Source organism: Mytilus galloprovincialis, chromosome 2 (assembly GCF_965363235.1).
Source record: "Mytilus galloprovincialis chromosome 2, xbMytGall1.hap1.1, whole genome shotgun sequence".
Lineage (NCBI taxonomy): Eukaryota > Metazoa > Mollusca > Bivalvia > Mytilida > Mytilidae > Mytilus > Mytilus galloprovincialis.
Genome location: NC_134839.1, coordinates 100,008,148 through 100,032,120, shown reverse-complemented (window position 1 = coordinate 100,032,120; position 23,973 = coordinate 100,008,148). Strand labels below are relative to the sequence as shown.

Genomic DNA, 23,973 nt, shown 5'->3' with positions numbered 1-23,973 from the left:
GGGCGTTAGTTTTATCAGCCATTTAAAAGGCAATGCACACATTTAACCTAGGATTAATGGCCAACTTGGAGAATCTCGTACTTAAGCAAGCCGGCAATAATTTATTTCGACTTCTTTGTAAACAGAGGTTCCAACTCCCTTTTAACCCCTTTGATGATACCGCGTACTTCTCTAGGGAATAAGTGATTTAGGCCATTTTAGAGGCAATGACAACCTCTACCTCTGGTATCATGGCCCACGCGGAGAATCTCTTAGCCATCCAGCAATAGTTTAGTTCGACTTTATTATATACTAGGGTACCAGCCTTACACTTTGCTGACTAACTCGTACGGGTCTAGGTCATACGTGCTCATGGTCATTTTATAGAGGCAATCCCTTCCTCTACCTCTCATATTATGGCCCGCGTGGATAATTTCTTAGTTTAGCCAGCGGGCAACAGTTTATTTCAACTTCGTTATATACCGGGCTAATTCATCCCCCTTTTAACTCATTGTTGACAAACTCGTTCGGGTCTATAGCATAAGTGCTATGAGCCATTTTTAAGAGAATGACTACTCCAACATCTAGTATAAGGGCGCACCTAAAAATGTCTTAGTTTGGGCAGCCGTCACTATTTTTGGTGGACTGTGTGATATACTAGAGTATTCCCCTTACCCTCTTCTGACCAACTCGTACGGGTCGAGGACATAAGTGCCATGGCCCATGGACCATTTAAGAGGCACTGCCTACCTATACCTCTGGTATAATGGCCAACGTGGAGAATCTCTTAGTTTGAAGAGCTGGCAATAATGAGGTTTATTTTTACTTCGTGATATACCGGCGAAACTCATGCCCCTTTTAAATCGTTGCTGATAAACTCGTGTAGATCCAGGACATAAGTGCTATAAGCCATTTATAAGGGTTTGACTACCTCTTCTTCTGGTATAATGGCCTACCTGGAGTATGTCTTAGTTTAGCCAGCTTTCAATAGTTGTTTTTTAGACTTAGGGATATACAAGAGTATTTCCCTTGCCCTCTGTTGACCAACACCTACGGGTCTAGGATATTAGTGCTTCGAGCCATTTTAGAGGTAATGCGATATATTGTAAAAGACATGAAATTTCATGTACAAATCATTTATAATGTGAGTATGGTCTGTATTTAACTCCTAAAAGGACATGGTATTTTGAAGTTCAAAATGAAACCTGCCAAAAATATACACATTTTATTTCGGACATAAAGCAAAATTATCGGACAAAAAGCAAAACGGACAAAAAGCAACGGACAAAAAGCAAAAGTTTCGGACAAAAAGCAAAATAATCGGACAAAAGGCAAAACGGACAAAAAGCAACGGACAAAAAGCAAAAGTTTCGGACAAAAAGCAAAATTATCGGACAAAAAGCAAAAGCGGACAAAAAGCGAATTGCGGACAAAAAGCACCGTATCAAGCGTTCAACAACGAGGAAAAACAATGAAAAATATTAAACCGTTCAATTGAAAAAAAAAACTATGGCCTAATCTAAAACAAAACGATTTACGAAAATTAAATATTACACATGAAATAACGACAACCACTGAACTACTGGACCATGACAAGGGACAGACACAAATATAAATGAAAAATTATGGCGGAGTTATGCATGTCTATGAGCGTTTGCCCTTCCCGCATCAGACGATCAGATCGATCGATCATCAAACAAAAACAGAGGGAAGACGTGGCAGGTTATATATATATCAATCCCTAATCCATACAACTAAAAGACACTATGCACATATCTGAGAGTAATCATAGTTACTAACAGATAGTTAAAACCCTGGAGTTTAATTAGCATAGTCGAGTTTTAAATTAATTTAGGTATTCAGATGGTCAAACTATAAGTAATGGGTCAACTATGTTTTGCTTTTATAATCTTTATAAGGTGTAAATAGTGATTAAAGGTACCAGACTTATAATTTAATACGCCAGACGCGCAATGTTGATCGGATAGGATTTGTCTAATCTGAAACTCATTTTCATGTTCTATTATCATTGTCAATAATGACATTATCTTATTTGAAAATAATAGATCAACTAAGTAAAGTCCATTGATATAACTCATACAGCCATCACACAAAATATGGCTACAGTATAACCCATAAAATCAACACATATTTTGGGCATCAGTACATTACACAATCATTTAGATATTAAGTCTTACAATAGTCATATTTTACGAATGTAGAACATTAATCAGCATCATTTTTCTAACAATCAGTACATATTGAAGCATACATATCCATATCGTAGGTCGGTGGTTTTCTTCAGGTACTCAAGTTTTCTCCACCACTAAAGACTGGCCGCCACGAAATAGCCCAAAAGTGGCGCTTGAAAGTGGCGTTAAAACACCAACAATCTATTGAAGCATACATCATTATCTTTTAATGCCATCAGTATAACATACAATCATCGTATTTTGAGTGTAAGCATGGTAAGTACTAGGTTGGTCCCTCCGTAAAATATCCAGTATGACTTCGGAATATACAAATATTATTGTAGGTATTGTCAAGAATTCCAATAACGGTCGGGAAACAAACTAGGTAAGTACAATCATTGTACATTAATTGAACGCAAACATTATTTATAAATCCCATTATGAAGACCAATATAATCGTTATTAATTGAAATCTGCAGTTTATTTCATTCAAACAAAACATTAAACTCATATAGAGTTAATCTGGATGTTTTCAAAATATAAATACAGTTCAAAAAATTATTCAATTATACCTTCAATACAGACATGGTTCAACACTATATATTGGGTCTCATTTTATCGTGAATGTTTATAATTCATGAATTTTTGTGTCCTTCATGTTGTTAAAGAAAACCTAAAATATTTAACACACTGGACAGATTTTGGTAAGAAATCTAGTTTTCCTACTTGTAGCTTTAAGATCATCCCCTGTTTAAGTATGCAATTGTGCCTGATATTCATATGATGAAGACATAATCTTTCAATCAGTTTTATTGAGGTCTGGTGCTGGCATGTCAGTTAACTACTAGTAGTCTGTTGTTATTTATGTATTATTGTCATTTTATTTATTTTCTTTTGTTACATCTTCTGACATCGGACTCGGACTTCTCTTGAACTGAATTTTAATGTGCGTATTGTTATGCGTTTACTTTTCTACATTGGCTAGAGGTATAGGGGGAGGGTTGAGATCTCATAAACATGTCTAACCCCGCCGCAATGTTGCGCCTGTTTCAAGTCAGGAGCCTCTGGCCTTTGTTAGTCTTGTCTAATTTTTTAATTTTAGTTTTTTGTGTATAATTCGGAGTTTAGTATGACGTCCATTATCACTGTACTAGTATAGATATTTTTCAAGGGGCCAGCTGAAGGACGCCTCCGGGTGCGGGAGTTTCTCGTTACATTGAAGACCCACTGGTGGCCTTCGGCTGTTGTCTGCTCTATGGTCGGGTTGCTGTCTCTTTGACACATTCCCCATTTCCTTTCTCAGTTTTAATATAAAATAATAATTGATTGATTGATTATTAATTGCAAAACCGTTACTTAATATATTTCATATATAAGCTTTGGATTTCAAATATTTTGGCCACGAGCATCACTGAGAGGACATGTATTGTCGAAATGCGCATCTGGTGCAGGAAAATTGTTACTGTTAATGTTATCACTACCACTGGGTCGATGCCTCTGCTGGTGGACTGTTAGTCCCCGATGGTATCACCAGCCCAGTAGCTAGTACTTCGGTACTGGCATGAAAATACGGATTTTTTGTGTTATTAAAATTTGCTGTTACAAAATGTTAAATTATTATAAATTAAGGAATGTATCTCCCTCATACAAAGCTCTGATTCCTTTCACGGATTTGGCTATACTTTTTGGACCTTTTGGATTATAGCTCTTCATCTTTTATATAAGCTTTGGATTTCAAATATTTTGGCAACGATCATCACTGAAGAGACATGTATTGTCGAAATGCGCATCTGGTGCAGGAAAATTGGTACCGTTAATGTTATTATCATACCTATTCAGGACAAAATAAAAACAAGCATTATAAAAGATAAGTGCAAGGTAGATCGACCTGGATCAAGTTTGCGAAATTTGCACTGCCACTGACTGGAAAATGAGGGTAAATAAAGGCAACAGTAATATAACGCTGTTCAAAAGTCATAAATCGATTAGCGAAAACAAATCCGGGTATAAACTAAAACCGAGGGAAACACAACAACTATAAGAGAAACAACGAAACAATAGAAACAATGAAGTGCAACAAAACAAACGATAATGCAACATGCATAAAGACGAACTATTAGATAAAAATTGCAATATTCCTGACTTTATACAAGACATGTAAAGGTGAGTTGAATAGAGAAAATGTTTTATCTTGCAACATGCGACTTACAAACCCCTCAGAAGTTTGTATTCCCAACCCCAAGAAGATCTATCTGATATAACCGAAAAAGAATAAAAGTAAAATTGAGAATGAAAATGGGGAATGTGCCTAAGAGACAACAACCCGACCATAGAAAAAAACAACAGCAGAAGGTCACCAACAGGTCTTCAATGTAGCGAGAAATTCCCGCACCCGGAGGCGTCCTTCAGCTGGCCCCTAAACAAATATATACTAGTTATTACAACATGGACAATGAATCGGAGGTATTAACAAAGGAGATGCATTCCTCAAGTTTTGTCATTACAAATTTCATACAATATCTATAATTTCATTCCAAAACCGATGTACTGATCTAGTGCTGTGCTGAAACCCAATGCAACATAGTTCAATGATGCCCCCTTTGACAAATTATTGGAACATAGACCCAAACAAAGAAACCGAAAACATAGAAAACAGGGAAATAAAAAAAATATGCTAAGGAAAGGGCATTTTCATATATCTGAAAGATAAATTAAAGGATTTTTGTAGATATATTTGCCTCTTGTCCTTGTCTTGAATTAGATTCTAAATAACAGAAAAGGTCGACTGAATCGTAACTGTTTGACTTATATCTTTTAAAAATGCTCAACAATTAAAGTGCTATGATAAAAGCAAGCAGTTTTTTTTACATTTTGGTATGCTTTAATCACAGAAAAATTACAACTCCTGTTAGCGCTGGACACATGACGCGAACAGACACCTTCCATTTGAGTGTCTTCTGCTTGTGTTCTTCTCTTCGTGTTCTCCATCCAATGACTGTTCTTTCTATGCCTATCATTCGTATCCTAAGTTTCCTTTGGACAATCTACATTTCTCTTTCCTGATGGTGTCCACGTTTAGGTGATTCAACAATCGTGCCATATGTCCCTCTTCAAAATTTGACATAACCCACTCCATCTCCTGCTTTAAATGGTGTTGGTGAGCCTGTACATGTAGTCTCTCGTAGCAGTTCTAAGTTGGAAATCGTATCTGGTCACAATATCATAAAAGTTCTACGCTAGTTTTTAGTGTTAAAGGTGTATAGTTTGCCGCCATATCTCTTCTAGTCTTCCGAAATTCAGCCACACATAACAACAGTACATTGTTTATATAAATTTTCATTTTCATTTTAGTATTCTTACTGTATTATTTTGATGCCCGTATTTTTTTCTTGTTTTGTAAAATGTTGCTCTACCTTTTTCTATTATATTTTTTAAGTCATTTGTTTTTCGCTGGTATCTATAACAACTCACAGGTATGTGAAACTATCCACTAACTTTTTTCTTTGTTGTCTTATGTTATACTTAAAGGCTGGATGTTGTTTACCTTTTCATCAAGCCGAATCAGACTGATCATCCGAGTATAAGACTATACTATAAGATACAATAAATGTGGATGCATAGGTCATGCAAACAGAAAAGATTTAGATAACTGGATAATGTCAGATCAATTTTAATATTTTAAATTTACAAATCAAAATAAAATTTAAGTTGGAAAAACACATTAGAGCAAATAAGATTGGCTTTATACAACATGTTAAATAAATAATGATTGAAACCAGATGTACACTAGTTTTTGTCACATTAAAGAATTTATTAAGTACACTTCATTCGGCGAACTACACTGTAAATATGAAATTGTTATCAGACAGATAAATGTACCGGATATCTAAAATGATTATCAAATAGTCAACACGATAAAGTCTCTATAAACATACATGTTCAAAAATGACGACGAAACGGTAAGCAAAATAACTTGTGTTTGGTTTAATATTCTACTGTCTAGAAAATACTACAGCACTATTGATTACGTGTCATTTTTCATGAAAATGATTGAAACATGAGTGTCAGAAAACAGATTTCTGTTAACGAAAACACTGCACGTAGCAGCAGGTTTGTCAGAATTGAAGAAAAACAACACTGATATACAAAACAAAAACAAAAAGTACTATGCCAGACAACGTGCATATGGAGGTTAACAGTAAAACGAAAGAATCCTGATATATAAATAGACAAAAACAATTTGTCCGAACAATTTACGGGGGTTGTTCATTTAATGTTGCAGTGATTACAAAACACGATAAAATTTGAAAAAAAGCCCAATTTATAAAGCTGTTTGTAACTGAGTTTTGTTATGTATTTGTATTCGCCAAATTCAGTTTTTACAGCATTTTGAGAGTCATATAAGCCGTTTAGTCGAGAAGATTTGAGGAAGTGCATGTCTGTCACCTGTTGATATATAACATTGTCGAAGGTTTATTCTGGAAATAAACAATACAAATCAATATATTAAAACATAGTAAGACTCAAAATAAGGAACGTAATTTAGCACATCAAGAATAAATACAGAAAATCAATATATATTACTGATGAAAATCAGCGGTACATCTGCTTCATATAACACATGTATAAATTTGACATACACGGATATTATTATTTACAATAGTATTAGAATATATATATAACATACATGTGAGTGTTTCCTTTACTTTGCATTGTTAATCAAGTATTTTTACATCATTATTATTAACTAAAGCAAATTAGAATCATTTCATAATATTGAATTTCCTATAGTTGATGGTTTTTTTCTTCATTTTTATGTCCTATATATATGTATTTCTTATTCATTTTAATACGTATGTTAGTAACAACTTAATTTACATTTCAACTATTATGGATATATGAATAGCAATATAAGTGTAATGAAATAAAAGTCTTTAGGAACATGACAGTTGTTTCTATTCGTTTTGATGTGTTTGAGCTTTTGGTTGCTTTTTGATATAGAACTTTCCGTTTCGAAATTTCCTTGAAGTTCGTTTTGTTTGCTATTAAACTTTTTTTTTATATTCATCTTTCAAAAAATAATCTTTTTAAATCACCGTATAACGACCTATAAGTACAGTATGTATACAGATGTAAATATTGACCAAATCCTGATCATGTAACGGTTCAGTTTTATTCGATTCATAACACTTGACGTATAAAGGCAATTAATCAAGTAGCTGTTTAATAGAAGATAAATTGTTCCTTAAATGAAGCTATTTTCTAATATTGAAATGTTATCTCATATAATAAAGGATTCGAAAAGCAGTTAAAAAGAGCCATTGCATACGTTACTAGTATCTTATTAGAACTGATAAAAAGGGAGACTCCCAATCTTATACAGTATCTTGAGATTGTCTAATCCTAGAACTTCAAATAATTTACTGCCTGTCAATCTAAACCATTTTCTTTCATAAAATCAATCTAAAGACCTTTGTTTATGTAGAGAATATCTTTGATCGTATTTACTGTCAAGCTAACTGTAAATTAAGGGACATCCAGTCATTCTGTGGATATAAATCTATTTATGCGAGATTCGAAAATGATTGATCGTTGTTACAAATTGATAGCTAATACCTCTTACAGTAAAAAGTTCATCTCATGTCTCTTCAGTATTGACCCAAACCGAAATTGTAATAATAGCCATTGATGGTGCACATTGATGGACATTCAGCTATAAAGCATTCGTTTAAAACGTTTCTCGGTTTGTACATTCTTCAATTAAAAACTTCTATTGAATAATGAAGCAGTTTTAGGAAATAGAGATTCTAAATAAATAAATTGAACATTTCAGGTTTCCAGAAACTTTTGTCGAGGAATTCCATGATGGGGATTCAGTATCAAAGATGAGGTATAACGACTTGGGCAACACTGGCATGAAAGTATCAGTTCTCAGTTACGGTATGTATTGTCATGACACCTAACTATACTTACTTTCAAGATGAAGTAAGTCTGTATCATACCTCAAATATCGATATATCATTTAAACAGGTGATTATTCGTTTTGTGAGGAAAACACGTGTTTGTAGAAGTGGTTTGCTAGAAGTGCTAAACCTATGTTTGCTTAAGAGATTTTATTGTCCTCGAATTTGGTCCGGTTCCTTATCTGGAAAAAATGCCAAGGAAATCACATCACAATTGAAAAATTTTAAAATCAAAAGCATAACCTATTTAAAAGAGGGACGAAAAATACCAAAGGGACAGCCAAACTCATAAATCTAAAACAAACTGACAACGCCATGGCTAAAAATGAAAAAGACAAACAAACAACAGCACACATGACATAACATAGAAAACTAAAGAATAAACATTACGAACCCCACCAAAAAAACTAGGGGTGATCTCAGGTGCTCCGGAAGGGTAAGCAGATCTGCTCCACAACCTATTTGTGTTAGAGTATATCGTAATTTATTAGCAACTCTCCAACATTTTAGCAGTTCACTAACGCTTCAAATGATTAAAAGCAACACATAGGCTACGGACCTTTTAAATTGTAAAGCTAAATGCGCTCTTGGTATTATTCATTATCTTGTAACTTAAAAAGTTATCCTGGTTATGGCGTAGAATCCATGTCTTATAATTGTGAGTTGTACACGCGCGTCCGACGTACACAATTGCAAGCATGGCATCTATGATGAGTTGGGTTACAACCGCTTCGTCCATGATAAGCTAGACAAGAATTGACATTGATATGGTCATAATTATTAATAAAATGTTTACAAAACTTTATAAAATACTATATATGCTCCACCCATGAACAAATTAGCTAAGCTGTATTTGGCAAAAGCGTTCGTCCTCGATGCTCTTCAACTTCATACTTTCTTTGACCTTTTTAAATTTTTGGGTTTCAGCGTCACTCATGATTCTTTTGTAGATGAAACACGCGTCTTTCATACAAAATTTTTAGCCTGGTATTTATGATGAGTTCATTCATTTCCAAATTTGATGCCGTACATTCATTGGTAGATATCTCGTAATTATTGTTTGTGGCATTGATAGTCAGTATTCAGTACTTCTGTGTAGACATGATTTGACATTGATATAGTCATAATTAAAAATAATTTGTTTTACAAAACTTTGTAAGATACTAAAGATTTTTCAACCAGAAATAAATTAACTTAGCTAAATTTGGTAAAATCTTTCGTTTTCGATGCTTTTCAACTTCATACTTTATTTGACCTTTTTTATTTTTTGGATTTGAGCGACACTGATGAGTTTTATGTAGACGAAACGCGCGTCTGACGAATCAAAATATAAGCCTGGTACCTTTGATAACTATTTCTAGTCAGTGACAGTGCAAATTTGCCAAACTTTATTCTGCTCGACCTACCTTGCACGTACCTATTATATTGATAGTGATTTATTTTTGTAGACGAAACGCACTTCTGAAATATTTAATATTTCAGCCTTGTATTTATGATGAGTTCATTCATATCTAAGTTTGATATCGCATATTCAGTGGTAGATTTATCTTTTTTTTTTTTATCTAACCTATCATGCATACCACAATACGTTTCCGGTTGGATTACTCGTACATTTTTGTATTTGGTAAATACTAATCAAATAATTTCTGTAATTCAAAACAGGCGCTTCTTCACTAGGCAGCGTTTTTCATGAAACTAATGATGCAGAGTCACAGAAAGTTGTTGAGTTCGTCCTTAAAAGTGGAATCAACTATATAGACACCGCTCCTTGGTATGGTCATGGTAAATCAGAAACAGTTCTAGGCAAGGTAGGCAAATTTTTTACAAGGAAGAGAACATTTATAGAATTTTTAGCAGCTATGTAACTACAACAGCGTAAACGTTTATAATAAAAAAAACTCGAAATAGATATACATATGAAATTATTTTTTATAAACTACAAGGTTAAGTATAATTGTAGATAGTAGACAAAGACACTAACAATACATTGCGTGTATAATGATATCTTTTCCAAATTATTGTTAAGAAGGAGCTGTTCAATTATTTGAATTCTTGTTTTAAACTGCATCCATTCATACATATTATTTGAATTGTTGTTCCTCAAATGGAATATGAAACCATATAATAAGAACAAATCAAAGGATATGATACAGGCAGGAGCAGGCATTTGTGTTTCAAATGTAATCAACGTTTTTTTTTTACATTCAACAACTAATGCTATACAGTATGGACAAAGGACAAAGGATTGATTTTAAACCAAAACAAATTGACAAAATAGTTCGGTACCAGGATTATATTTTACTACGCCAGACGTGCGTTTCGTCTACATATGACTCACCAGTGACGCTCAAATCAAAATAGTTATAAAGCAAAATCAAGTACAAAGCTGCAGTAAGGATCCAAAATTCCAAAAAGTTGTTCCAAATACGGCTATGATAATCCATGCCTGGGATAAGAAAATCCTTAGTTTTTCGAAAAATTCAAAGTTTTGAAAACAGGAAATTTATAAAAATTATCAAATAATTGATATTCATGTGAACCCCGAAGTGCTGACTACTGTGCTGGTGATAACCTCGGGGACGATAAACGTCCATCAGCAGTGACGCGCGTTTTGTCTATATAAAACTACAAAAAAGTGACAAAGTTTTAGGTGTGATATGTCGATGAGACAGCAACCTTCGGCGCAAAACCAAAGAATCCACACCCAGTGCAAAAAAAAAAAGTCAACGAAAAGTTTAACACCCACATAGACTGTCAAAGATAGTATATCAATACCAAAATTCTTCATTTACAATCAATTTCCTAATGCATGCAGAGTTATAATATTTTTGTTTTACCACACTTTGAATATTATTGAATAAAAATCGGGAGTATGATAGAATGGCATGTTCAGTACAAAAAGGAGCATTTAAAAAAATGTATCATTTTAGGCATTGCCATCAGTTCCAAGACAATCTTATTATTTGGCAACAAAAGTGGGACGTTATCAGCCAGAGGTAGAGAACATGTTTGATTTCAGAGCAGAAAGGGTAATACAGAGTGTAGACGAGAGTTTACAGAGGCTTGGGTTGGAATACATTGATATCATACAGGTAAGATAAAGGGTAATACATATTCTAATGCAATTTTTATGTAACAATCTTTTTCATTGGCTAGAACTTACCGTCAAATCCACAGTTGACCAGGCGTAACTAAGAAGGGGCCCGCCGTTTTGAATTGAATGGATCAACAAATATTCGATTACTATAATCTATAATACTAAAATTACGAGGTCCAATTTGTCAGCCGTCATCACGTAAAAACGACGAATCAAAGAATTCAACTTTATATACAACTAATATAGTACAAAGGTGTAGATTAAAAATTACACCACTCCAGGCCCTTTTGTTTTCCACGTAATTAATATTGCCAATAATTAGGAAGTTCCGGGTCGAGTCCGATACCGATACCAATAGTATAATCACCTGTTACCTATTACCTTATCTGTACGTTCCGCATCTGACAGGCGCACCACCAAACGGTGTATTCAGGATTAATATGCTATATACACCTGTCATAATCACAGGGTTGACACTACTAAATTGTCAAATTGTTACCTATTGTAGTATTTTAATCCGTAAGACTTTCTAAGATAACAATACGAATACTAAAAATCTGGACTAAAAATAAGTTTCAATTTGTTAGCGGGCATGACGTAAAACAGCGAATCAAAGAATTCAACTTTATTTATAACTAATATAGGACAATGCTGTTGATTAAAAAAATACTCCATTTCAGGACCTTTTGTTTTCCAAATAATTAATATTAACAATAATTGATAAGTTCCAGTTCGACGGGTTCAAACAGAAAGATTTGAAAGCAGAGAAAATTGTGTATCTTATAATCGGCATGACTTTATCAGATGACAGTACTAATACTAAGATAAGGCTTGCGCATAGTTATATACTTTAATTCAGTCACGGACCCGCGATATCACGGGTGTGTTCTAGTATTATTGAAAATAATACAACACTTAACTCTAATTCTCCGTTTTAATGTGATTTTATCCGAATTTGAATCGTAGAGGTAACGTTATAACCTCCAGTTAGTAAGTTTTCATTTGTATGACGTCACGTTCAGTCATGACGTCTTTGCGCCAAAATTGTTCATTAAGTTATTTAAAAGTTTCGTGGATTATTTTTGTTTGTCAAATTTATACATGTTTTCAAGCTCTAACGTATTATTTTTTTTTGTAATGCATTATAATTTATAATCGGAATAACAGTACTGTAGTTGAAGAGTTGAAACCGTCAATTTTGATTTGACGGTCGCATATTTCCGTTTTACTGTCTCCGCTACGACTATAGTACTGTTATTCTTAAGCGTAGACGTGGGTTGGAATACATTGATATCATACAGGTAAGATAAAGGGTATAAACAAAGGCAACAGTAGCATATCGCCGATCAAAAGTCATAAATCGATTGAGAGAAAAAAAATCCTGGTTACAAAAAGAAACCGAGGGAAACACGTTAACTGAAAGAGGAAAAACAACGAAATAACAGAACACAGAAGTGCAACAAAGAACAAACAACAATGCAACGTCCATAGAAACGAACGATGGAACGCATAATGTATAGAATTAATATTACATTTTTCGTAACCCCTGTTGAATCTGTCTTCTGCAAGACAAATTCATAAAAGAGAATCCATAAAAACTGACAAAATCAAAAATTATCAAACATAACAACAAAACGAGTGAAAAACAACTGTCATATAAAATGTTTTACGATATATGGTAGTGAAAAGGTTAATTCAATATAAACAAAACTATACGAAGCCAAAAAAAAAAAAAGAGTTTAATTGTAAGACCAAATTTATTTTATTCAATTCTTGAAATGACCTTTTGTCCTTTAAATTCACTCATTTGTACCTCAGGAATAGATTACATTAGCTGTATTTGACAAAACTTTTAGGAATTTTTGGTCCTCAATGCTCTTCAACTTTGTACTCTACTTGGCCTTTTAAACATTTTTTGATTCGAGTGTCACTGATGAGTCTTTTTAAGACGAAACGCGCGTCTGGCATAAATATGAAATTTTGATCCTGGTATTTATGATGAGTTTATTTGCAACCACTGGTGGAGATTTATTTCCCCGAGGGTATCACCAGCCCAGTAGTCAGCACTTATTTGTTGACTTGAGTTATCATTGATATGTTCATAATTATAAATTAACTGTTAACAAAACTATGAATTTATGAAATACTAAGGCTTTTCTACCTCATGAATTGATTTCCTTAGCTGTAATTGGCAAAACTTTTAGGAATTTTTGGTCCTCAATGCTCTTCAACTTTGTACTCTATTTGGCCTTTCAATCATTTTTGATTCGAGCGTCACTGATGAGCCTTTTTAAGACGAAACGCGCGTCTGGCGTTAATAGAAAATTTTGATCCTGAAATAAAAATTTGGTAATCTATACTAGTGGTAGAAAAACACTAGTGTTTCGAATGATTCAATATTATATAAACAGAAAATTTAAACAGATTAGGAAATATTTTTTATGATATATATTTTGGACCAGAATGAATAAAAATAAATGGAAACTTTGAACTCATATACTATAAGCCAAAATAACAGGCTCAAGCAACCTGCGTTTAGAATTATCCCGCCGATATTGAGATTAAGAAGACATTCAATAGCATTCTCACATCCACACGAGCATGTCCAGGATAGCAGTGGGATCATGTGTATAGCTTGGGCAGACTTAAAACTGGTCAATATCATTGGGAATATGAAACTGTAAAATAATACTTAGTAAAACAGGGTCCCGTTGAATGCAAGACATCAGCTAAGATCGCTTCCTAAACCAAAATGTCATGAACCAAAAGGAAGTAAACAAACCGGCAAGAAAACACAGGATTTGTTCCTTATTAGCAACAGTTCATTAGGAAACAAAATAAAAGTTATACCCGGGATAGTGGACAATGAATCGGGGTGAGTTGACAATTGGAAAGCTAAAGCCATTACGTTTGTCTTAGATTCTAGATCTGTGACAATATCGAAGACGAGATCAAGATATGAATTATATCTTATACTTGCGGTAGTATCCTTTATATCAAGTTCACTGGGATATATTATATGCAAGCACTCACTAAAATGTGAATATTTACAAGCATCTGGCAGACTAAATAACTTGTCAAGAGAGAACAAAAGAATGGTAGAAGACGTTACTAAGTCGTAGAACTTGTGTCTAATCCTTTTGTCATTTTGAACAATAAAATATGTTTAAACATAAAAGAATGGTAGATTGATGAACGCATCTTCCACACACTAAATCAATCTAATTAAATTTTGAACTCTGACTTCGTCATACTCCATATAGTGAAGTATAAAAAAATCACAGTTCTATATCTTAATTAGATTTATAATGAAGAAAACGAAATCTCTGAAAAAAAAACCAGCGCTGGGATAACACTATCAAAAGACTAAAAAGATTATTCAACACTGCCATAGACAAAGCTTTCATTTGGAACCGACAATATCAATCGGTCTTCACAAAAGAAGTAAGCATGAATGTCAAATGCCAAAAAATAAACAATTTGTATGTTGTGTACAAATTGTAATGTTGTGCAAATTATAATGTGTATAGATTTTTTGTACAGTATTTATGAACTGATTCACACAATCGAATAGTATTTTTGTTTTGCATAATTCTGTCATATATATGACTTCATAATACAGTATAATACTGACCATTGAAATACAAATCTTAATTAGAACACAAAAACGTTTTTGTTTGAACACCGGTATACTCTGTTGCCTTTATTTATGGATATGATTTTGGTGAAAGGAGAAAAACAAAAATAGAATTTAAACTATTCAGTTGTCCTTATTTCGAGTTTTAGCAAAACTTTTTGGAATTTTGGGTCCTCAATGCTCTTGAATTTTATACCACAACAGTGACAACCATGAACTATTCGAGTTACAGTATTTCAAAATGATTCCGAGATACCCGCAATACATGTTCTATACTAGTATTGTTACTCTACGGTCAGTTTACGTTTTAACACATGTACATACTTAACAGATAGACCTTATGCAATCACTAAATGATATGTATACTTATTGATAAGGATGAGGAAATAGAACTTATATTTTGGTATTAAAATCTAGGGGTATGGTCTTGAAAAGTTATGTACATGTATTCTAGGTGCACGACATGGAATTTGCGCCTAATTTAGACATAATTATCAATGAAACACTACCAGCTCTCCAGAAAATCAAAGACAGTGGAAAGGCAAAGTTTATTGGCATAACAGGTTATCCTTTAGAAAATTTTAGGTGAGTTTTTTTACAGTACTTTTTTTAATTTTTTTTTTAAATGTATCCGTGCGTATTTCATAACAAAGGCGTTAGTCAATATCGTTACCATATGAAATTGTGTACTGATAATCCGAAGATATTTTATTCTAGCTTATCTTTTTCTTTCTTTCAGGCGTATGTTAAGTTGGTTTAACATTTATTTACCCGAGATATCCCGTCATTAAAACTACATGTTCTAATATAATGCTCTCAGTCAAGAATTTTAAATCAGATTTAAAAACAATTGTTAATAGAAAGAAAACTTTGAAAAGCAACATAACATATAATGTAATGTTCGTATGGAACAAACGTATAAATGCACTGACAATTAAAAAAAAAAACCCTCAAGATATCAGGCTTTTAGTTTGTACTTGAGGCGCACGGACATTAAAACCATTGATCGAGGGTCGAAATTCTGAAAGGTAAGGCCAAATACAGCTTAAGTAATCTATTCCTGGGGTAGCAAATCATTAGTTTTAAAACAACTCAAAAAACAAAATGTTAGACATTATTCTAAATTAAGGAATGTATATCCCTCATGCAAAGCTCTGATTCCTTTCACGGATTTGGCTATACTTTTTGGAACTTTTGGATTATAGCTCTTCATCTTTTATATAAGCTTTGGATTTCAATTATTTTGGACACGAGCATCACTGAAGAGACATGAATTGTCGAAATGAGCATCTTGTGCAGGAAAATTGGTACCGTTAATATTACACAATCAATTTATAAATATCCCAATATTAATGATAATTCATGTCATCACCGAAGTGTTAAAATTGAGAATGGAAATGGAGAATGTGTCAAAGATACAACAACCCGACCATAGAGCAGACAACAGCAGAAGGTCACCAACAGGTCTTCAATGCAACGAGAAATTCTCGCACCCGGAGGCGTACTTCAGCTGGCCTCTAAACAAATATATACTGGTTCAGTGACAATGAACACCATACTAAACTCCAAATTGTACACAAGAAACTTAAAGTTAAAATAATACAAGACTAACAAAGGCCAGAGGTTCCTGTCTTGGGACAGGCGCAATAAATGTATCGGGGTTAAACATGTTTGTGAGATCTCAACCCTCCCCCTATACCTCTAGCCAGTGCAGAAAAGTAAACGCATAACAATACGCACATTAAAATTAATCAAAATTAAAAAAGTCCGAGTCTGATGTCAGAAGATGTAACCAAAGAAAATAAACAAAATGACAATAATACATAAATAACATCAGAATACTAGCAGCTAACTGACATGCCAGCTCCAGACTTCAATTAAACTGATTGAAAAATTATGTCGCCATCATATGAATATCAGGCACAATCCTCCCCGTGAGGGGTTTAGTATCATACCATCATAACATATATGAGAAGAACATAACCCGTGTCATGCCAACAACTGGTTTATTTATAATAAGTGTGTTTAGTTCCGATGTAAAGACCCTATAAGTGAATCAATATTAACGCCAAAATATGCAATCTTTAGTGACTTGACAACGGTATCGTAACTATATCCCTTCTTAATAAGTCTATTTAAAGGTTTTGTCAGTTTCTGAGGTGAATACTGACATTTTTTTGCTTTATAAGGAATATTTCCATAAAATATTGGATGTGAAATACCTGAACGTATAAGAAGTCTGCATGTTGAGCTATATTTACGAATGATGTCCTTATACCGATGATAAAATTTAGTAAATGTTTTGACTAGTTTGTGATATCTAAAACCCTGGTGTAATATTTTTCAGTAATACATAAATTTATCTCGTTAAAATCTAAAACATTGTTACATACACGAGCGAATCGTACAAGTTGAGATATATAAACCCCGTAAGATGGTGACAATGGAACGTCACCGTCTAAAAATGGATGATTAACGATAGGAAATGAGAAATCATCTCTTTTATCATAAATTTTAGTATTAAGCTTTCCGTTAATGATATATATATCAAGATCGAGGAAAGAGCAGTGGTCATTGTTAGTATTAGCTTTATTTAAAGTAAGTTCAACAGGATAAATTTCTTTAGTATAAATACTGAAGTCGTCATTATTGAGAGCCAAACTATCATCCAAATATCTAAAAGTATTATTAAATTTGTGTATCAGATGTTGTTTCGATGGGTCTTTGCTGATTTTTGTCATAAATTGTAACTCATAGCAATACAAAAAAAGGTCCGCAATAAGTGGTGCACAGTTAGTCCCCATTGGAATTCCGATAACCTGACGATATACGGAATCTCCAAAGCGAACGAAAATGTTATCTAGTAAAAATTCAAGGGCAGATATAGTATCAAAGCATGTCCAATTGACATATTGACATAGTTTTTTTTTTGTTTATTGCTACTAAAAAATAACCTAAAAGAATTTAAACATATATATTCACATTTTGACTTTTTAAATGCCCATTTAATTAGGTGTGTGATTTTTTTCTTAATGAGAATGTGAGGCAATGTGGTATATAGGGTAGAAAAATCAAAACTTTGAACAGATTCAAAATCACCAAGATAAGCATGCAATTTATCAAGTACTTCCAACGAGTTTTTGACACTCCAAAAGTAATTAATTCCACTATTTTCGAAGGCCTTATTTGAACTATTTATTATCAGGTTTTTGATTGTACCAAGTGTACTGGTAAGAAGAATAGATAATTTAGTAGTGGAGCAATGGCTAGAAGACGAAATAAATCTATATTTGTAAGGTGTTTTGTGTAGTTTTGTGTTGACTGCTGGGCTGTAGATACTCTAGTAGAGGAAACCACTAACAGCAGTTGTATCGACACAGTCCGATTGTTGCCTTTTATCACTGTTTCTGCTGAGCAGTCAATTAAGAAAATAACTACTTTAGCACGACCATTGTTTGACGATAGGTGATGTGAAGTGTACTGAAAATACAAAATTCAGTACAATATACCCAGCGAACCCTTACATATATGAAAGTAACAACAAATTGACAGAACCAAGTCGTCTACAGCAGCGAACCTGACATTTCATTCATCTCAGTATTGTCACATTTAGACTGAGTGTAATTCTAATTACCTTAAACAAAGCGCATAACTCAATCCTAAAATAGAAGCTACTGTATGTGTTCACTTCTAGTGTTGTTGTGCTCTTTTGTAACAAATACCCAAAAGGGAAAGAAAAAAAATAGAAATAACTAAAACCTATAAGCCTTTATGATACTTAAAACCTCTGTTATGGAAGAGAATGGTAGAGTTTGAAATGTATCATTCATTTGTACTGCAAACTTTTTTTTTTTTATTAACACCATTTTGCAATATTAATTTTGAACTTTAAAAATTTGTTTGGAATGTTAAATGGTCTCATTATAATTTTTTCGCTTTTCAGAACAGTGATAGATAAAAGTACTATTAAGATTGATACCGTATTAACATACTGTAGAGCATGTATGTACGATAACTCACTGGTGGATTATATTCCATATTTTCAGGTATAAAAACTGTTTTTACTCATCCAAGATATGGGTCACCAATTCCAATTCCAAGTATCTTAATTAAACTGCAAAGGCGTTTCTTTTCACATTCACTAATAAACACAAACTTGAGTCTGATTGGGGTTTTTGTTTTGTTTTGTAAAGGAGTTTCTTTTATTGTATGTTATCCTTGTTAAAGAGTAGATTATCTTTCTTTAAACTTATTTATAACTTTATGTTATTGAACAACATTTATATTATGCTTTATCTGGAAAATATTGTATAAGAAAATCTTAAATTATTTGTTTTAGACTGAAAACATGAAACAAAAATAAAAAAATACCGAATTTCGAGGAAATTTCAAAACAAAAAGTCCGTAATCAAATGGTAAAATCAAAAGCTAAAACACATAAAACGAATGTATAACAACTGTCGTATGAAAATATGGATATATGCAAAAAAAAAAGTATTAAAAAAACTCAGAAAGTCTCAATATCAATATTTACTATGCTACATATAAGTAAATACCAACAATAACAAAGAGGTAGTCTGGATGCATTATACTAAATATTTCAAAGTATTAATTCATATCATACAAGAACCATCAATATTATTGGCATTGTATTTTAATAGGAAAAGGGTATTGGTATTGTCAATGCTTCGCCTATTGGTATGGGGCTACTTTCTAATAGAGGACCTCCAGAATGGCATCCTGCATTACCTGAAATAAAAGATGCTTGCAAGAAATGTGCAGAGTACTGTAAGGTAAATACATTGTGAATTTACATAATATCGAAAACAACTAGTTGCTACGAACTTTTACAGGACGCATTTTATTTCTTAAGTTGCAATATGATTTACAGATAAATTCTTTCCGTTTTAAAAATTGCACCGTTTTAAAATCAATGTTTTGTTATGGTATAAACTAATGATACCAGTACTCTCAGACCTGTACTTGTGTCTGTTTCATTTTTATTAGTTGATATCTGTGTTTCGTCAAATAGTCAATTTCCAATAGTTTGTTCTTTAAATGTGTTGTGATATAACGATACGGTATGCCTGGGATTTTCTCGCTTTTAAGGGTCACACGGTGAACAACAATTGATTGTATCCACGTCATTTTGGTTTCTGGTTGATATTTGTCCATTAAGAACCATGACATGCCTTCTTATTCTTATTGCGGCGTAAAGCAACCAACAATAAATCAATCGTATTCTTATTATGTATAACTGATTTGTATTTTGTTTTGTATTTCGAAGGAACAAAATGTAGATATTTCCCGAATAGCAACAGCTTTTACTTTACAACAAGAAGTAGCTACAACATTGGTCAGTTCTGCAAGGTAGGAAAGATGGATTTAAAAGATTTGATGTTTTACAGAATCATTGTCATTTGACAAAAATTAACTAAATATAGAAAAATTATTATTCATCAAACTCATTGATGCTACTCTCTTTTCTGGAGTTCAAGAGTCTATATATTTCTACAATTCATAGATGTAGTTGAAGAATATTCAATAATTTATTTTGTATCTATTGTTCAATATCAAGTGATTTTTCTTACAATATGTCCATTACTTTTCATTTAGTTTAGAGAATATGAAAAAGAACCTTGACTCAGTATACAATCCACTAACGGAAAAGGAGAAACAGGTGTCAAGTTATGTAATCAAAACGTAAGTTAAGCAAAAAAATAAGAAAGAAATAAAAAACCAAAATAATTTTACATTATACAAAACTGTGCAAGATAACAGTTTAAGATCAAGATACGTTATCAATACATACGAAAAGTAAAAATGACTTCAATGAACATCTTTTGCAAAATAACACTGTGTCAGCAAGTCAAAAAATACAAAATACATTTATATATATATATAGCTGTGGGGTCAATGTAGTTTTGCTGATTATTTCTCAGCATGTGAGTGTAGGACTGTATGATGTCAACATGTTAAGTAGTTTTACTTTCAACTAGTTGTCATTGATTGCTTTTGTTCTTTGGTATGAAAAATTGAAATGTTTAAAATGGTTTTACGTGTTTCAATGGTATTATAGAGTAAAGAACTTTTTTGTATTCACTGTTTCTATTGTTTGTTCTTAATTTAAGAAAGCAATGTGTATTTTCTAATTTCACGTCCCGAGGCTTTAAAGTACTTAAGAATATGAAAATGCATGTCTTCTCATAAAAATTGCCATTTTTTTACATTTATTAAATATTTTTCAGATATCTAGATCCACTGTCAGTTAAACACTGGGAAGGTGCAGAAGTAGCACAGTACCGGGAGTCCATAGCAAAACTTAACAAAAGCAATTAATTCACAAGTAATTACATTCACAACTCGATTTTAACATACAAAAATAAGTAAGCAATAAACGTGGTTGTTAAATTTGATTTATGCTTTTGTATGCTTCTTTGTTAAATATTTTTTTTTGGTTCTTATTGAGATTGTGACATGGTGATGACTGCTGTACCTCTATTTTGACAATTTCTTCACGCATCGTTGTAAAGATAATGGAATTTGATGCGACTGTCATACAAGTGAGAGGTTTAGCGCTGTAAAACCAGGTTCAATCCACCATTTTCTACATTTGAAAATACCTGTACCAAGTCAGGAATATGACAGTTGTCCATTCGTTTGATGTTTTTTATCATTTGATTTTGCGATTTGAATAGGGACTTTCCGTTTTGAATTTCCCTCGAAATTCAGTATATTTGTGGTTTTTCATTTTCATAAAATTGTATTACATTGTAAAATTGTCAGAAAACTTTGTCGATATTTAATTGTCACGCTTGTTACAAAGTGTTTACAAACTAAATTAACTTAAATTTACAAAAAAATGTAAGAACACTGTTATCTCAAAGGGATCATTTTTTTTTTAATTTTTCTTAGTTTTCATGATAGTAAAATTGCACAAATGTTAAGAATGATGAGGTATTTGGATCGTGCACATTTGACTGATCCGATGTGGATTTTAATGCTTCTTTCGTACAAGTGAGAGGTTTAGCTAGCTTTGAAACCAGGTCTAATCCCCCATTTTCTACATAAGAAAATGCCTGTACCATGTCAAGATTATGACAGTTGTTATCTATTCGTTTAATGTGTTTGAGCTTTGGATTTTGTCATTTGATTAGGGACTTTCTGTTTTGAATTTTCCTCGGAGTTCAGTATTTTTGTGATTTTACTTTTTATATGAACGTGCCATATGTATATTAGGGTCCATAACAATGGTAAAGTTAGACAGGGTCAGACTATAATGTTACAGTCCTGACAAAACTGTTCAATTGAACACCAAAAACAGTATACGATATACAATGAAAACCATGCATTTTGTGAAGTACAGAACGTGATCTAAATATGAAGTTTGCATTGCCGAGTGTGAAATCGCATAGCTATTAGATATGTCTAGGAATTTATACATGCAAACGTTCGTGTATTTAGCTGGATTTAGTTATGATGTTTCATTCGTAAATTGTGTTGGATATTGTGATATATTTTATCGTTTGTGGTTTTAATTCTATTTTTATTTTCTACATTTATGTAAAAGTAAAGAGAACTAATCAGCTAATTCATTTATAGGATTTTTAGTTTGTAGCATCTATATGCACAGGACTTGTTTGTTTTAACACAGTTTGATTTAGACGAAAAACGGATATGGTTAGAAATACAAATAATTACACCATTAATAACACATTTCTATAAATAAATTTGGTGTATTTTCTGTCTTCTGATTGGTTAAAAGAATTAGCTTTATTTTCAATGTTATCAATTTTATGGCGACACGCCCACTCTAACATTGTGTATTCATACGCAAACACCTGTGTACGTTGTTATTCGTATTAATATACATCTTTGAGCCTTATTTTTGATAGAAATTTATTTATAATGAATGGCAATAATTTATTTTGAATTTATTGAACCATAAAATTAATTTTTGACTCTTCACATTTAACATAATCCGCTTCGCGGATTATTCAATGTGAAGAGTCAAAAATTAATTTTATGGTTCAATAAATTCAAAATAAATAACAGCCATTCATTAAATATAAAGCATGGTTAGAAAATAATCAAATAACACCATAACAAACGTAATCCCAATTTTATACTAGTATTCCTTTTTAGAAAATTTACTTGTGACGTCACTTTTTGTGGCGTTGATACATTTGTGTTTCTCAAGTTTATAATTCTATTGTGCCGTACTTGTGTACTGTTGTAAATTAATTTTAGGTGTTCGTTTGTTATTCTGTGGTTTACATGTTGAAATGTATCATTATGTTGTGTATTAGTATATTTCTCTATCCTAAATGTTCTTGCATTTATGTGTTCTGTATTCCTGTCACGTAATGTTGTCATTTTAGCGGTATTTTTTAAATTGCCATATAAGCGGGAGGTTTGGATAGCCATGTTTAAATTACTATTTGTTCTTGAAATATTCTGTACCAAGGTCAGGAATATGGCAGTTGTAATCAAATAGTTCGTTTCTATCTATGTTGGTGTTTGTTTTTGTAACAGTTCAGTGTTTCTGTTGTTCCGTTGTTAATGTGTTTCCCTCTGTTTTTTTACCCTTATTTGTATCAATTAAGTCGATCCATGACTATTTAACAGGGTATACTACTATTGCCTTTTTCAGGGCGAGATGAAAATACAGAAGGTCAACATACGCTATGGTCCTGGCCTATATTATATTTGTGTCCTATGATTAATATAGTTTTCGCTGCTAGATTGGTCTTTTTATTTCTTGACTAAATATTTTAAATGTGATGTTTTAAACGAGATATGAACCAGGAACAAATAAATAAATCTATAATTGTAAAAACTCTTCAAAGATCTAAGGCTTATAGAAACGCGTTTCGTCTACCAATCAGTGTCGCTAGTTGGAATACGAAGTTGAAGCATATTAAAAATCGAAAATCGAAAATTTTCAATATTGTGTCAGAAACTCATCAACTCCTACTCAGACTTTGTAAAACGTCACCAGTGTCTGAGCAGAAAGTTGATGAACCAGGGGTATGTCAAAGAACGTCTCGTCCTTTTTCTAAAAAAGTTCATCGGAAGGTACCCAGAACTTGTTGATAAATATTC

At 32.6% G+C, this 23,973-nt stretch overlaps 1 protein-coding gene across 2 annotated transcripts; it reads left to right on the top strand.

The window, feature by feature from the left end:
• Window positions 1–6,007: 6,007 nt before the first annotated feature.
• LOC143065109 (uncharacterized) lies at window positions 6,008–21,284 on the top strand. Of its 2 annotated transcripts, none has more exons than XM_076238460.1 (10): window positions 6,008–6,130; window positions 8,005–8,111; window positions 9,797–9,942; window positions 11,065–11,226; window positions 15,323–15,453; window positions 18,812–18,914; window positions 19,530–19,661; window positions 20,156–20,238; window positions 20,485–20,571; window positions 21,117–21,284. In XM_076238460.1, the coding sequence occupies exons 1-10, from the start codon at window positions 6,117–6,119 to the stop codon at window positions 21,205–21,207; spliced, it is 1,056 nt and encodes a 351-aa protein (XP_076094575.1). In that variant the 5' UTR covers window positions 6,008–6,116; the 3' UTR covers window positions 21,208–21,284. The 2 variants fall into 2 exon arrangements, with proteins under 2 accessions (XP_076094575.1, XP_076094576.1); XM_076238461.1 differs by lacking the exon at window positions 6,008–6,130 and adding an exon at window positions 6,842–6,860.
• Window positions 21,285–23,973: the final 2,689 nt, after the last annotated feature.